The sequence below is a fragment of the Sapajus apella genome, unplaced genomic scaffold, assembly GCF_009761245.1.
Source record: "Sapajus apella isolate SASKATOON/1434 unplaced genomic scaffold, GSC_monkey_1.0 scaffold198, whole genome shotgun sequence".
In the NCBI taxonomy this organism is placed as follows: domain Eukaryota; kingdom Metazoa; phylum Chordata; class Mammalia; order Primates; family Cebidae; genus Sapajus; species Sapajus apella.
In genome coordinates, this window is record NW_022437138.1 from 197,016 (window position 1) to 210,772 (window position 13,757).

Consider the following 13,757-nt stretch of genomic DNA (forward strand, 5'->3'; position numbering starts at 1 on the left):
TGGCTGTCCTGGGAGGTTTTCTTCCTCTGAGTACTTAAAGCTCCCACAGTGGCAGACACTGCATTGCAACGCCACAGTTACCCTTCTAATCTCTCCACCTCAAAGAGAGGCCACTTGACTGAGGCAAGCCAGGGTCTGGCCCCACTGGCAGGATGTTCCCAAGAGTGGTGAACTTGGGTTCTATCACCTCACTCCATCCCCCAGGCCTCATTGAGCCCAGGTGGGCTATAGGCCGGCTTCACTGCCTTCTCCTCTCCCTCCAGGTGGGCCATCGTTGGACTAACGGACCAGTGGGTGCAAGACAAGATCACTCAGTAAGGACATGCTCCCTTGGCTTGCAGGGTCAGCCCTGTGCTATGACCAGGTGCACAGCCTGACAATAGCCCTTAAGTTTTTAGCAGGGTCCCCATAGGGTCCTATTGAGAAGGGAGGGCTGGCCCTCTTCCTTTGGCCCAGGCTTTTGTTACTGAGGAAGGGCTAACTAAGTACCTGCCGAGTGACCTTGGCCTTGTGTGACCTCTTCATCAGGCAGGTGGAGCCAGCCTCCCTGCTTCACTCCCAGTGCCCTGCTTATGCTGGGTGCTATGGGCAGGACCAGGCTTAGAGGAAGGTGCTGAGGTATGGCCCATGCAGTAGGTGGGGGGTTGGGGATAAATGGCACAGGAGCAGGTGGGGGGCGGAATGAGAACCCCTAGTGAGGACCCTGGATGTCCTGCCAAGGAGTAGGGGTTTGACCTCAAAGGCAAGGGGAAGGCTCCAGAGAATTTTAAGAGGGCTGGTGTGAAGCAGAACCCCTCTTTGCCGTCAGTGGTGGGCTCTCCATCTGATAGACTCTGACAGTGAGCTGCAAGGCTGCCTCAGAATGTAGATGCTGCAGGGTGTGGTGGAGTCAGCTTCTTTTATCCCCTCTCATGCAGGAAGTGGTCCAGCCTTCTCTAGTGGCCATCAGGCAGAACCTCTTAGGGACTGGCATGGACCTAGACTCCAAGATGCTGGCCCTCTTAGGGGACCCATCCAGATGTCCCCAAGTTGTCACCTGGCACAGCCCTATGCATAGCCTCCGCTTGGGCGCTGATGTCTTGCAGTTTGAATAGGCCCCATGCCACTATTTCCTGCCTCACTAACTCTGCCCTTGTCTGGGTCTTGCAATGAGGCCCACAGGACAGAAGCCCAAGTTTCATACCTGGGGCCGCTGCCTGGACACGTCACCTTGGCACAGCCCACTGCCCTGTTGGGCCTCGGTTCCCTCCTGTGTTAAGAGTAGCATGGACTCTGTGCACAGATAATGTAGGAGCTAGAAACACCATGGTGCATGCACTGTTAGGCACTGTTCCTGGTGTGTAGCTGTCTCTCAGGTGAGGCCCCACAGTCACTGTCCTGGTTGGTGGCCCTTTGGAACATAGAGTGGGGTCTTCCTGCTCTCATTGTGCTCAGTGGCACTTCCTGTAAAGGATCTGTACTTGAAATTCTCCCTATAACTTTACAGAATTAATGAGGGCAGGGGGAGGGGAGAAATGAAAATGCACCCAGCTCACAGCACATCAGCGTCAGTCACTAGGTCGGCGTGTTCTCTGATGGATTCCTTATAGCTGCTTGGTGTCTATCGCCTCAGAAGCACACAGACCCTGTTACAAGATTGTAGTTTCCTTAACTGCTCCGTAGATCACAACTGGAACCTTAGGAAATGCTGTTTCCCTTTGAGATATTCCTTTGGGTCCCGCAAACTGATGGAGCTGCTGACTCAGCTGTTCCAAAGGGCCCCATGGGGAGCTGACTCACCCAAGAGTGCAGTTTGCACATCCTGATGATTTCATCCGCCTTGCTCTGCCAATCAACAATCCCAATTTTCCAGCCCCTCACCCTCCACAGTTCCCTCAAAAACCCCAGCCCAGAAGATGATAGATTTGAGGGTCTCCTCCCATCTCCAGACTCAGTGCCCTACGATCATGAAACTCTTCTGCTGCTGCAAACTCTGTTGTCTCAGAATAACAAGTCTTACTACACAGCGGACATATGAACCTGCTGGTTCTTTAACATATGGTGAGCCTAGCCTGGAGCCCCTTGTGGGCATTTGCCCATGGCTCAGTGCCTTTCGCCTTCGGGGCGAAGGACCCAGAGACACTGAACTATGGGCTGTCGCTGGTGCCCTGCCTATCGTTGGGGCAATGTCAACCTTTGGGACATAAACTGCTCGCAGCAAAGACAGTTTCTGGTTTTGAAAGGCATCTTAGGTAAGTTTTCTGCATGCAACCAGCAGCCCTTTCTCCTCTGATTTGCTAGGCTCCCTGGAGGTCCTGTGCCCTCTTCAAAGGTCTTGTGGCTCCCTCTGAAGTCTTGTGACCTCTTCTGAGGTCTTGTTGACCCTCCCTAGTAATAGAAAGGGCCTCATTTGAGGGGACTTCCTCTACACTGGAAGGAGAACAAAGGGCACTGCTTGGAAGAAATCCTCTTGACTTCTGAAATTTGGAACTTTATTTCAGAAGGTGTTTTGTTTGTCTTTGTCTTTTTATTTATGTTTATGAAAGGGATCCCTGAAGGAATTGCTGGCAGAAGCTCAGCAGGCCTAACTCAGGTTGACCATGCACTTTTTCATCTTGCCCAGAGACCACCCACTGAACTCCTGGTTGGAGGTAATTCCTCCCACCCTCCCCAATCAAAGGTGCTGGAGGCTGACGGGCAAGTGTGAGCCTTGCCACGTCAAATCTGGACACAGAGTGGAGTGATTAGTGTCTGCATTTTTGTTGTGTGTATATTGTCTGGAATGAGAAATACTGATTTGGTTACTCTAAGCTGGGCGCTGGGCTGCATTTTGTTTGAAATTGGGAAGACAAGAGACATATGTCTTCATCAGGTTAGTGCCGTGGGTAACTTACCTGCTAAGGGAAGGAATTCCTGTGGAAAAACTATGGGAATGTTTCTGTCTGCTTTCTTTTTTTAAAACAGGGTCTCACTCTGTTGCCCAGGCTGGAGTATAGTGGCGCAATCACAGCTCACTTCAGCTTTGACCACCCGCTCCCCCAACCCCGGGCTCAAGTAATCTTCCCACTTCAGCCTCCCAAGTAGCTGGGACTACAGGCGTGCACCACCATGCCCAGCTGGTTTTTTATTTTTGTAGAGAGGGGTTCTCACTATGTTACCTAAGTTGAATTCCTGGACTCAAGCAATCCTCCCACCCCCACAAAGTGCTGGGATTACAGGGATGAGCCCTTATCATCCCTGTCTCTTTTCTGCCTGCTTTGAATCTGGTGGTGTTAAGCTAGTGGTATTGAGATAAAGACTCACTGTTTATGATATTACTAATTCAGGGCTACTTGGAGATTTCGTTTTGCTTATACAGCTCAGCCAGTTGTAGCTAAAATGTAGTCATTGAAAACTTTTAAAACTGGAGAAAAAAAGAAAGGGTAAAAGAAGTTTTTAAAATCAAACTGCTATAGAAACTGCTTTATTCAAAATTTTGGTTCATAGCCTTCATAGAATTACCTACTGGGATAAACAAAGTTTATTCATATGAGTGGTTCCAATTTTGTCAGAAATAATTTGGATCCAGCCCTCTTTTAGAAACTGACGAGTTTGTATTGCTATCTCATGGCTAGAGTACTACAGTAAAAGCTGTATCTTTGTGTGTGTATGTGGGTTAACATAAATTTAGATATATGTACATGTATTATATGTTGTGTCTATATGGCACCAAATTGACATAAATAAGTGCTCATAAATGAAGTAAATAAATTCAAATATTTTTCAAGTTCATGTGACTTAAATGATCTTCAGTAAATAAGCTGGCTTTAAAATTATTGGTAAAATGAAAATAGAAACGTCTTCAGAACTATCAGCATACATCTTTTTTCTGAGTTTATTGACTGATTTTATATTTGTCACAGCTGGATATTTAGGGTGTCAGGACCTTGCACGAAAGGTTATAAGACTATAAACCTAAACAAAACCAGAAAGATCTTTGTTTGTATGATTTTTTTGACAAATAGGATTAATATTATTGGGCGTTATCAGCAAAAATACACATTCATTTAACTTTAAGTTTCTTAGATGAGCATCTGATGCTCACAGGCTATAAAAATTATTCAGAAGGCCAGGCGTGGCAACTCACATCTGTAATCTCAGCACTTTGGGAAGCTGAGGAGGGAGGATTGCTTGAGCCCAGGAGTTTGAGACCAGCCTGGGCAACAAAGTAAGACCCTGTCTCTACAAAAAAATGAGAAAAATTAACCAGGCATGGTGACACAGGTGGTCCCAGGTACATGGGAGGCTAAGGTGGTAGGATTACTTCATTCCAGGAGGTCAAAGCTGCGGTGAGTTATGTTCATGCCAGTGCACTCCAGCCTGTGAGACAGAGCAAGACCCCATCTCAAAAAAAGAAGATTAACAATGAAATAATTTGAAATGATGACTAGTTTTGTCTAACAGCTCAGTTTTCATAAGTAATCTAGGCAAACTTAAAAATGAATGAAATGATCCGAGCACTTTGGGAGGCTGAGGTGGGCAGATCACAAGGTCAGGAGATTGAGACCATCCTGGCCAACATGGTGAAACCCCATCTCTACTAAAAATACAAAAAAATTAGCTGGGTGTGGTGGCACATGCCTGTAGTCCCAGCTACTTGGGAGGCTGAGGCAGGGGAATTGCTTGAACCCAGGAGGCACAGATTGCAGTGAGCCGAGATAGCGCCACTGCACTACAGCTTGGGCGACAGTATGAGATTGTCTCAAAGAAAAAAAAAAGTGAAATGTAAATTGTATGAATGCTTGTAGGTAAACTTTGTCTTCCCCCCACACACCTTTTTGTGGAGAATGGGATCTTTCTATATTGCCCAGGCAGCTCTGTCTGTGTAAACTTTCTACATAGCTTAAAATCCTAAAATTATTTTAGATGCTTTTTGGGTGTCTGGGTCATTTCCAATTAAGAAAGGATTATAATATGCCACAAGATTCCAAGGAGGCCATAAGACCTCCAAGGAGGCCAGCAAATCAGAAGAGAAAGGAGGTGCTGGTTGCATGGAGAAAATTTTCCTAAGGTGCCTTTCAAAACCAGAAACTTGTCTACGGCCATACCACCCTGAGCGTGCCCGATCTCGTCAGGTCTCGGAAGCAAAGCAGGGTCAGGCCTGGTTAGTACTTGGATGGGAGACCTCCTGGGAATACCAGGTGCCGTAGGCTATTAAAAAAAAAAAGAAAGAAAAAAAAAAAAAAAACCAGAAACTTACTTTGCTGCAGCAATTTATGCACCGAAAGTTGACCTTCCCCGTCAACAGGCAGGGCACTGGCAGCAACCCAAAGTTCAATGGAGCTTAGTGGCCACTTGGGCTTGTCTCTGGGTCCGTTCCACAGAGTGACGAAGGGTACCAAACCAGGGGCAAATGCCCATAAGGGGCTAGGCTCTGCATAATGTGTTTTTGTTTGTTTGTTTGGGGTTTTTTGTTTTTGTTTTTGTTTTTGTTTTTGTTTTTTTTGAGACAGTCTCACTCTGTCGCCCAAGCTAGAGTGCAATGGTGCGATCTTGGCTCACTGCAGCCTCTGCCTCCCAGGTTCAAGTTATTCTCCTGGCTCAGCCTCCCATGTAGCTGGGACTACAGGTGTGTGCTACCACGCCCAGCTAATTTTTCTGTTTTTAGTAGAAATGGAGTTTCACCATGTTGGCCAGTCGGACTCGAACTCTTGACCTTAGGTGATCCCCCCACCTCGGCCTCCCAAAGTGCTGGGATTACCGGAGTGAGCTGCTGCGCCCAGCCGCCATAATGTGTTATAGGACCAGGAGGTCCCTATGTCCGCTGTGTAGTAACAGACTTGTTACACTGAGACAGAGTTTGCAGCAGAGGAAGAGTTTCATGATTGCAGGGCACTGAGTGAGGAGATGGAAGGAGACCCTCAGATCTATCTCTTTGAAAAGTTCTGGGCTGGGGCTTTTTTTTTTTTTTTTTTTTTTGAGATGGAGTTTCGCTCTTGTTGCCCAGGCTGGAGTGCAATGGTGCGATCTTGGCTCACTGCAACCCATACCTCCTGGATTCAAACGATTCTCCTGCCTCAGCCTCCCCAGTAGCTGGGATTACAGGCACACACCACCATGCTGGCTAATTTTGTATTTTTAGTAGAGATGGAGTTTCTTCATGTTGGTCAGGTTGGTCTCGAACTCCCGACCTCAGGCGATCTGCCTGCCCAGCCTCCCAAAGTGCTGGAATTACAGGCGTGAGCCACTGCGCCCAACCTGGGCTGGGGCTTTTAAAGGTACTGTGAAAGGTGAGGGGCTGGAAAATTAGGATCATTGATTGGCAGGGCAAGGAGGATGAAATCATCAGGGTGTGCAAACTGTACTCTTGAGTGAGTCAGCTCCTTGTGGGGTCCTGCGGAGCAACTGAGTCAGTAGCTCCATCAGTATGCAGGACCCAAAGGAATATCTCAAAGGGAAAACAGCGTTTCCTAAGGTTCAAGTTGTGATCTATGGAGCAGTTAGGGAAGCTACAATCTTGTAACGGGGTCTACATGCTTCTGAGGCAGTAGACACCAAGTAGCTATAAGAAAGCAGTCAGAGAGCATGCCAACCTAGAGACTGATGCTGATGTGCTGTGAGCTGGGTGCATTTTCATTTCTCCCCTCCCCCTGCCCTCATTAATTTTGTAAAGTTTATAGAGACCATTTCACCTGCTCTTCTGTGGATTCCTGTCACTTACGGGGTCTGTCATCTTGGCTGTGTGGGCTGTGGGCTCTGCAGTGCCCATTCTTAGGAGGTGTGAGACCCATGAGGACAGGAGGTAGGTGAGGCCAAAGACCACATCCCCCAGCTCCATCCAGTCATATTTTCCTGGCTGTTTGGTTTCTATGCAGGCTGCATGTCATTAGTCTTTGCATGGGAGCAGCTTCTGTGGTGGGCAGGCCTCTAGGAAGCGTAGGGCCAGGCCGCCTGGTAAGGGCTGGAGGGAACCAGCCAAGACTTGTGCTGCTTTTTTTTTTCCAGAATGAAATACGTGACTGATGTCGGTGTCCTGCAGCGCCACGTGTCCCGCCATAACCACCGGAACGAAGACGAGGAGAATACACTGTCTGTGGACTGCACTAGGATCTCCTTTGAGTATGAGTATCCTTGTGGCCCAGTCTGAGGGTGGGATAGGCAGCACTCCCGCCTCCAGGGTTCTGCTCAGTGGGCCTTGTTTGCTTTGTCACCCTCTGTGGGCTCTGGCCCACATGCCCAGGAGGGAAAGAAGGTGGAACAGGAAGCTTTGGGAAAAGGGGCTGTGATGTGCTACCCCAGCTTATCTGTGTGACTTTGGCTTCTAAATGCCAGAGCTGAGTTTGGAAGTATCACCCTTCTCCAGCGCATCCCTGTAAAGTGCTTATTGTGGGCCTGGCTCTGGACATGGTAGCAAGTCTGCACTGGGCCCCCCATACAGTGCAGGCAGTGGTTCATGCAGTCGGGAAAGATGAAGGGAGCTGCCATGTAATCACACAGTGTGATATTTCTTTGAGAAGCACATGGGACATTGGTGGAATGCTCAGGAAAGACTATGGGGAGGCCACATCACACACATGCCACTCAGTGTGGCAGCTGCTGTACTGAGCACAGGAGGTGCTGGGTGACTGGCTGGGGTCAGGTGTCAGGAGGCCAGAGCAGGGGGCCTTGTGAGCCAAGGGCAGCAGGAGGCTGTGGAGTGACCAGAGTTTGAGTCAGCATTTTTAAAAGGACCCTTGGCTGCCCAGTAGAGATAGGTTGGGGGCGAGGAGATGGTCACAGTTCTCCAAGGCCACACAACAGTGGCTTGGGCCAGATTGCAGCAGTGGCAATGAGCAATCAGGTAGCATGATGTCAGGGACGGAGCTGCCTTGTCTCTGCACTGTGATGGCTGGGGAGGAGGAAGAGTGAGTGTGGGCACAACAGGAGTCAGGTGGCCATCAGAGCCTGGGGAAAGGGGCAGGGCTAGCTGAACTCCCAGGGAGGGGAGCCGCTGTGCACAGGAGCCCATTCCATCATGTGATGGCAGGGTGGGCTCACTTGTCCAGGGACCATGGGAGTTTGTGACTGAGGCAGGAGGGAGGGAGTCAGGGAGCTGAGGACGCCAGGGCTAGACGGAAAGCTGCTGGCATGTGGGCAGGGAGCATGATGGTCCGAGGGCCTGGGAGTCCCCAGGAGTTAGGAGGGGCAGTAGTGGGGACTGAGCATATTGAGAAAGCGGGGAGGACCAGGCTCTCGTCCTGTAGAGAGGAAGTCCACTGTGGGGGGCGGGGGTGGTCCACACACAGCTGTGCTCACAGTGCCAGGAGCAGTGATGGATAAGTTTAGGAAAAGGGCTAAGGATGAGGGGCTTCGTGGATGGGGTCCCAGTGGAGGGCTCTCCAGAGGAACAGGTGGTAGTGAGGGCTGGGCTAGATGGAGCCAGAGGGGCAGGACAACAAGCTGGTGACGCCCAGCCTCCCACGTCATGTGTGACCATGACTGCTCTGTGTGACCACAGCACATGGGCTCTGCAGACCCCTGCGCTCCAGATTCTCTGCCTGTCAGACAGGGATGGTGGTCTGTGCCAGTCACTTCACAAGCTCTCTGTATGGGTCAGCTTAAGCCTTTGGTCAAAGAACTCCAGATCACCCTTGGAATACCTGGTCATACAGGCAGGCCCGGCGAGGAAGGGCCCCACCATAAGAGTGGCCCATCTGCTGGAGTTACAAGGGTGGGGCTCTGTGCTCAGGGTGACCAGGGGGTGCTTGCATGCTCCTTGACTGCAGACCAAGCCTCCGCCTGGCACTCTACCAGCACTGGTCCCTCCACGACAGCCTGTGCAACACCAGCTATACCGCAGCCAGGTTCAAACTGTGGTCTGTGCATGGACAGAAGCGGCTCCAAGAGTTCCTCGCAGACATGGGGTGAGTGACTGCCTGGGCCTGCAGCGCCAGCCCTGGCCACCCCCAGGGGAAAAGCCCCTCTGCTTTGTTGTGACTAACTTAGTTATAAAATGCAGCCTGCTCTGCCATAAGCTCCTCACCCTAGATCCCAGAACGTTGTATAAATGCTGGTGTGGGGAAATCCTCACTTACCCTTGGTTTGGGTTTCTTTCCACCCTTTGGTGTTTGGTGACCTCGCTCATGTGGCTTGGGCTTGCTCTTTCTAGTCTTCCCCTGAAGCAGGTGAAGCAGAAGTTCCAGGCCATGGACATCTCCTTGAAGGAGAATTTGCGGGAGATGATTGAAGAGTCTGCAAATAAATTTGGGTAAACACATTTTTCTGGATTTAGCTTCTTTAAAGTGAAGCGTTCTACTTTAACTGTGCTCCTAAAATGATGCAAAAAAAAAAAAAACCAAAAATGTACAATTGAGTGTTATCCAAGCCTGGCCATTTCTAAAGCCTAGAGTTCTTTTTGGGTTAAAAATAGCATGACTTCAAGCTTGTGAGGTTTAGGATCCTTGGATCCAAGGGCCGCTGTGGGACCTGTGAGGTCGACCCCAGTGTGTTTCACTGGAGGCAGCAAATGGGCCACAGAGCCAGGTTTAGGGTGAGTTCTGCCCTACTAAGTCCATGGGCACTCCTAGAGGCCCTTGGCTTCTCCCACCCTGGCTAGCTGGCATGCTAGGGTGTGGAAGAGGACCCCACACACTCCTAAGCCCCCTGAGCAGCTGTTGACAAGAAGGTGCCCAGGCATTCTGGGCAGCAGGGCTGGTATGTCTGGATGTTCTGACCTGCCTCATCCTCTGAGCAGCATGGCCATGCCAGAAGCATTAGCTCAGGCCTGTGAGGGACATTAGCACATCTGTTGGCCTGCCTGGCCATGAGAACGTGGCCACAATTTGAGAGTGACAACTGTGTTTGCTCCTGTGACAGGATGAAGGACATGCGCGTGCAGACTTTCAGCATTCATTTTGGGTTCAAGCACAAGTTCCTGGCCAGCGACGTGGTCTTTGCCACCATGTCTCTGATGGAGAGCCCCGAGAAGGATGGTTCAGGGACAGACCACTTCATCCAGGCTCTGGACAGCCTCTCCAGGTAGCAGGAGGGCTGTGGGTTTGCCATTGCCTCGTGGGGCCAGCACTGGTGCTCACTGCCCAGGGAGGTCAGTTACAGGGACTCCAGGGCTGTGGGAGTCACTGTGTCCTGCAGGAACTGCTTCTGTGAACTGCAGTCACAGCGCCAGCGTGGCATGCACCCGACACATTCCCTGCCCATCTTCAGTATTTGTCACTTTCTCTTGAATCCTTTTTGGTTCTTTTTTCTTTCTGAGTTTTAAAATTTTCTCATTATTTGTTATGTATATTCATTCTTGGGTTTAATCTTCTAGTTGTCACTTCTCAATATTTCAATTGTCCAATTCTTTCTTATCTCACTTCCTGAGATGTCCTGTATTTTTCCATGTCTTTTAGCTTGTTTTGAAATAGAATGTAACAATTTGGATCTTTTTTTTTAAGCATGTCTTTCTAGTGTCACACTAAAGACATCAGAGAAAAATATCTCCAAATACATTGAATTTCTTTGGGAATTAGAAAAGAGGATTATAGTCCGCAGTGCACAGCTATGGTAAGCCAAATATGCATCCAAAGAGAGGAGGCTAAGGGGAAGCTTTTATTGACCAAAGGAGAAGTTCACATAAGCTAGCTTGGAAACAATTCACTGGATTCAGAGACTCAGAGCCAGAGTTGGCATCGGTTCATTGGTGGAGATGCATTACTGGGCAAGTGTTATTTTAAGAGCATCTTGTCTGAATTGCTGCCGTCCTAAAGAAGGGATTTCTTGTGGTGTTATTTAGAAAGTCCTTGAGTCTTTATTCTAGACGTGCAAGCAGGAGCTCTCCTCCTTGGTGCTTTCCCAGCTTTAATTTGTTTGGGGCTGACAAAAAGTGATTTCATCCTGGGATGTGCAACTTTCACTTAGCATACTTTTGTTGTCCAGGGAGGTGTTACTCTGTTCCTTATTCTCTTTTTCCTAATAACGACTTTGAGGGGATTTGACCTTGCTACTTCTCTCATGCTCTTTATTTATAAATTTCATTTCCCTGACTTTTTAGGAGGAGGAGGCATGATTTGGACAGCTTTTCTGATTTCACTGAGCTGCCACTTCTGTTGCTTTTGTACAGTGGTAAAGATGCATATATATATGGGTGCAGGGGGGCCTCCTTTCTGGGATTTCTTGTTTCTGCTCCCAAGCACACTTTTTCTTCCACAGCTTTGTTGGGATATAATTTGCATGCCATACAATTCACCCATTTAGAGTATATAATGTGATGGCTTTTATTTATTTATTTTTTACTTTTTTAGAGACAGGGTCTCACTCTGTTGCCCAGGCTGGAGTGCAGTGGCATGATGATAGCTCACAGCAGCCTTGATCTCTCAAGTAGCTGGGACGACAGGTACATGCCACCACGCCTTGCTAAGTTTTTAATTTTTTGTAGAAATGTTGTCCACTATGTTGCCCAGGCTGTTCTTAAATTGCTAGGCTCAAGTGATCCTTCCTCCAAAGCCTCCCAAAATGCTGGGATTAATAGGCATGAGCCACTGTGACCAGCCTGCAACGACTTTTAGTAGGTTGCAGTTAGGTGTTGCACGGTTGTGCAGCAATAACCAGTATCTAATTTTAGAGCATTTTCATTGCCCCAGAGAGATCCTCCCAGCCTCTGGCAACCACTAATCTCCTTTGTATCTTTATGGATTGGCTGTTCTGAGCATTTCATACAAATGGGATCATACGAAATGTTCTTTGTGACTGGTTTCTTCACTTAGCATCATGTTTGCAAGGCTCGTCTATATTGTAGGATGTATCAGGACTATATGTATTTTTTTTTCTTTTCCACAAGAGAGAGTCTCACTCTCGCCCAGGCCGGAGTGCAGTGGTGTGCTCTCGGCTCACTGCAACCTCCGCCTCTTGGGTTCAAGCAATTCTTCTGCCTCAGCCCCCCAAATAGCTGGGATTACAGTTGCATGCCACCATGCCCGGCTAATGTTTGTAGTATTAAAACTAAGATGGTGTTTTACCATGTTGGCCAGGCTGGTCTTGAACTTTGACCTCATGATCCACACGCCTCAGCCTCCCAAAGTGCTGGGATTACAGGCATGAGCCACTGCTCCTGGCCAATGTCTTTTTATTGTAAATAATATTCCATTGGATGGATGTATTGTATTTCATTTATCCATTCATCAGTTGATGGTCGTGTGGTTTGTTTCCACCTATTGACTGTTGTGACTAATGCTGCTATGAACCTACATGTACAGGTTTTTGTAGAGTCATGTCTTTGTTTCTTTTGGTTATATACCTAGAAGTGGAATGCTGGGTGACATGGTAACTCTAGGTTTAACCTTTTGAGGAACTGCCAGACTGTTTTCCACAGCAGCTGTATCATTTTACATCCCCACCAGGTAGGAGGGTTCCGATTTCTTCACATCCTCACCAACACTTGTTATTGTCCATCTTTGGGATTACAGCCATCCTAGTGAGTATGAACTAGTATCTCATTGTGGTTTTATTTGCATTTTCCTGATGACTAATAGTGTTGAGCATCTTTTCATGTGTTTATTGGTCATTTGTGTATGTATCTTGTTAGGAGAATTGACTATTCAAGTCCTTCGTCTTTTTTTTTTTTTTTTTTTTTTTTTTTTTTTTTTGAGACAAGGTGTCACACTGTTGCTCATGCTGAAGTGCAGTGGTACGATCATGGCTCACTGCAGCGTCAAACTCCTGGGCTCAAGCCATTCTCCCACCTCAGCCTCCTGAGCAGCTGGGACTACAGGCATGAGCTACCACACCTACTAATTTTTAAAGTTTTAGTAGAGATGAGGTCTTGCCATGTTGCCCAGGCTGGTTTCAAACTCCTGGGCTCAAGCAGTCTTCCCACCTTGGCCTCCCAAAGTACTGGGATTACACATATGTGCCACCATGCCCAGCATTAAACTTTTATATATTCTACATACAAATCCCTTATCAAATAAGTAATTTGCAAGTATTTTCTCCCATTCTGTAGGCTGGCTTTTCACTTTTGCAGCGTCCTGTGAAGTATAAAATTTGTTAATTTTGATGACATTTAAGTTATCTACTTTTTCCTTTGTGTCTTTGGCTTTTGGTGTCATATCTAAGAAACCATTGCCTAACCCAAGGTCATGAAGGTTTCATATTATTTTTTCTACTAAGACTTTATGGTTTTAGTCCTTACATTAGACATGATTCAGTAGAGGGTTTTTTGGTTTTTGTTTTTGTTTTTTGAGACAGAATCTTGCTCTGTCACTCAAGCTGGAGTGAAGTGGCTCGATTTCCACTTACTTCAACCTCCGCCTCCCAAGTTCAAGCAATTCTCCCGCCTAAGCCTCCTAAGTAGCTGGGACTACAGGCGCACACCACCACACCTGGCTAATTTTTGTTTTTTGTACAGATAGGTTGGCCAGGCTGGACCCCTTACTCTTTACTGCAGTCTCCTTATACTTTACCAAGGCCCCTTGCTCTTTACCAGGATTCCTTGCTGTTTAACAGGACTCCTTGCTCATAACCAGGACTCCTTGTACTCTAGGGAGGCCCCTTACACTTTCCCTTGGCCCACTGCACTCACCTCTCTTGCATAGGGCAAAGCTCCTCTCAGTTTGGGCCACTGCTCTCCAGTTGCCCGGAGTTTTAATTCTTCTTAGGTCTCACTACATCTCAACTTTCTCCTGTGCTGATGTAGATAGTATACCTGTTTTGTGGCTGTTCATGGTCTCTTTTCACCTGCTTACATTTTGGGGTTTGAAGCATTCCCTTCTCTTCATTTATTGCAAATGTGAGTCCTAAGTTTTTGATTCTGGAATATAGTT

General features: G+C 47.9%; 1 protein-coding gene and 1 non-coding gene across 2 annotated transcripts in view; both read left to right on the plus strand.

The window, feature by feature from the left end:
• The window catches only part of CDC45 (cell division cycle 45), a 42,906-nt gene that overhangs the window by 21,331 nt on the left and 7,818 nt on the right, over nucleotides 1–13,757 (plus strand). The window contains exons 9-13 of the mRNA XM_032269779.1: nucleotides 264–314; nucleotides 6,964–7,083; nucleotides 8,730–8,861; nucleotides 9,107–9,205; nucleotides 9,814–9,975. Of these exons, the coding sequence (XP_032125670.1) occupies nucleotides 264–314; nucleotides 6,964–7,083; nucleotides 8,730–8,861; nucleotides 9,107–9,205; nucleotides 9,814–9,975 (564 nt within the window). The remainder of the gene's footprint in view (nucleotides 1–263; nucleotides 315–6,963; nucleotides 7,084–8,729; nucleotides 8,862–9,106; nucleotides 9,206–9,813; nucleotides 9,976–13,757) is intronic.
• LOC116543861 lies at nucleotides 5,053–5,171 on the plus strand. Its single transcript, XR_004265730.1, has one exon. It is a non-coding gene; the product is annotated as a 5S ribosomal RNA (ribosomal RNA).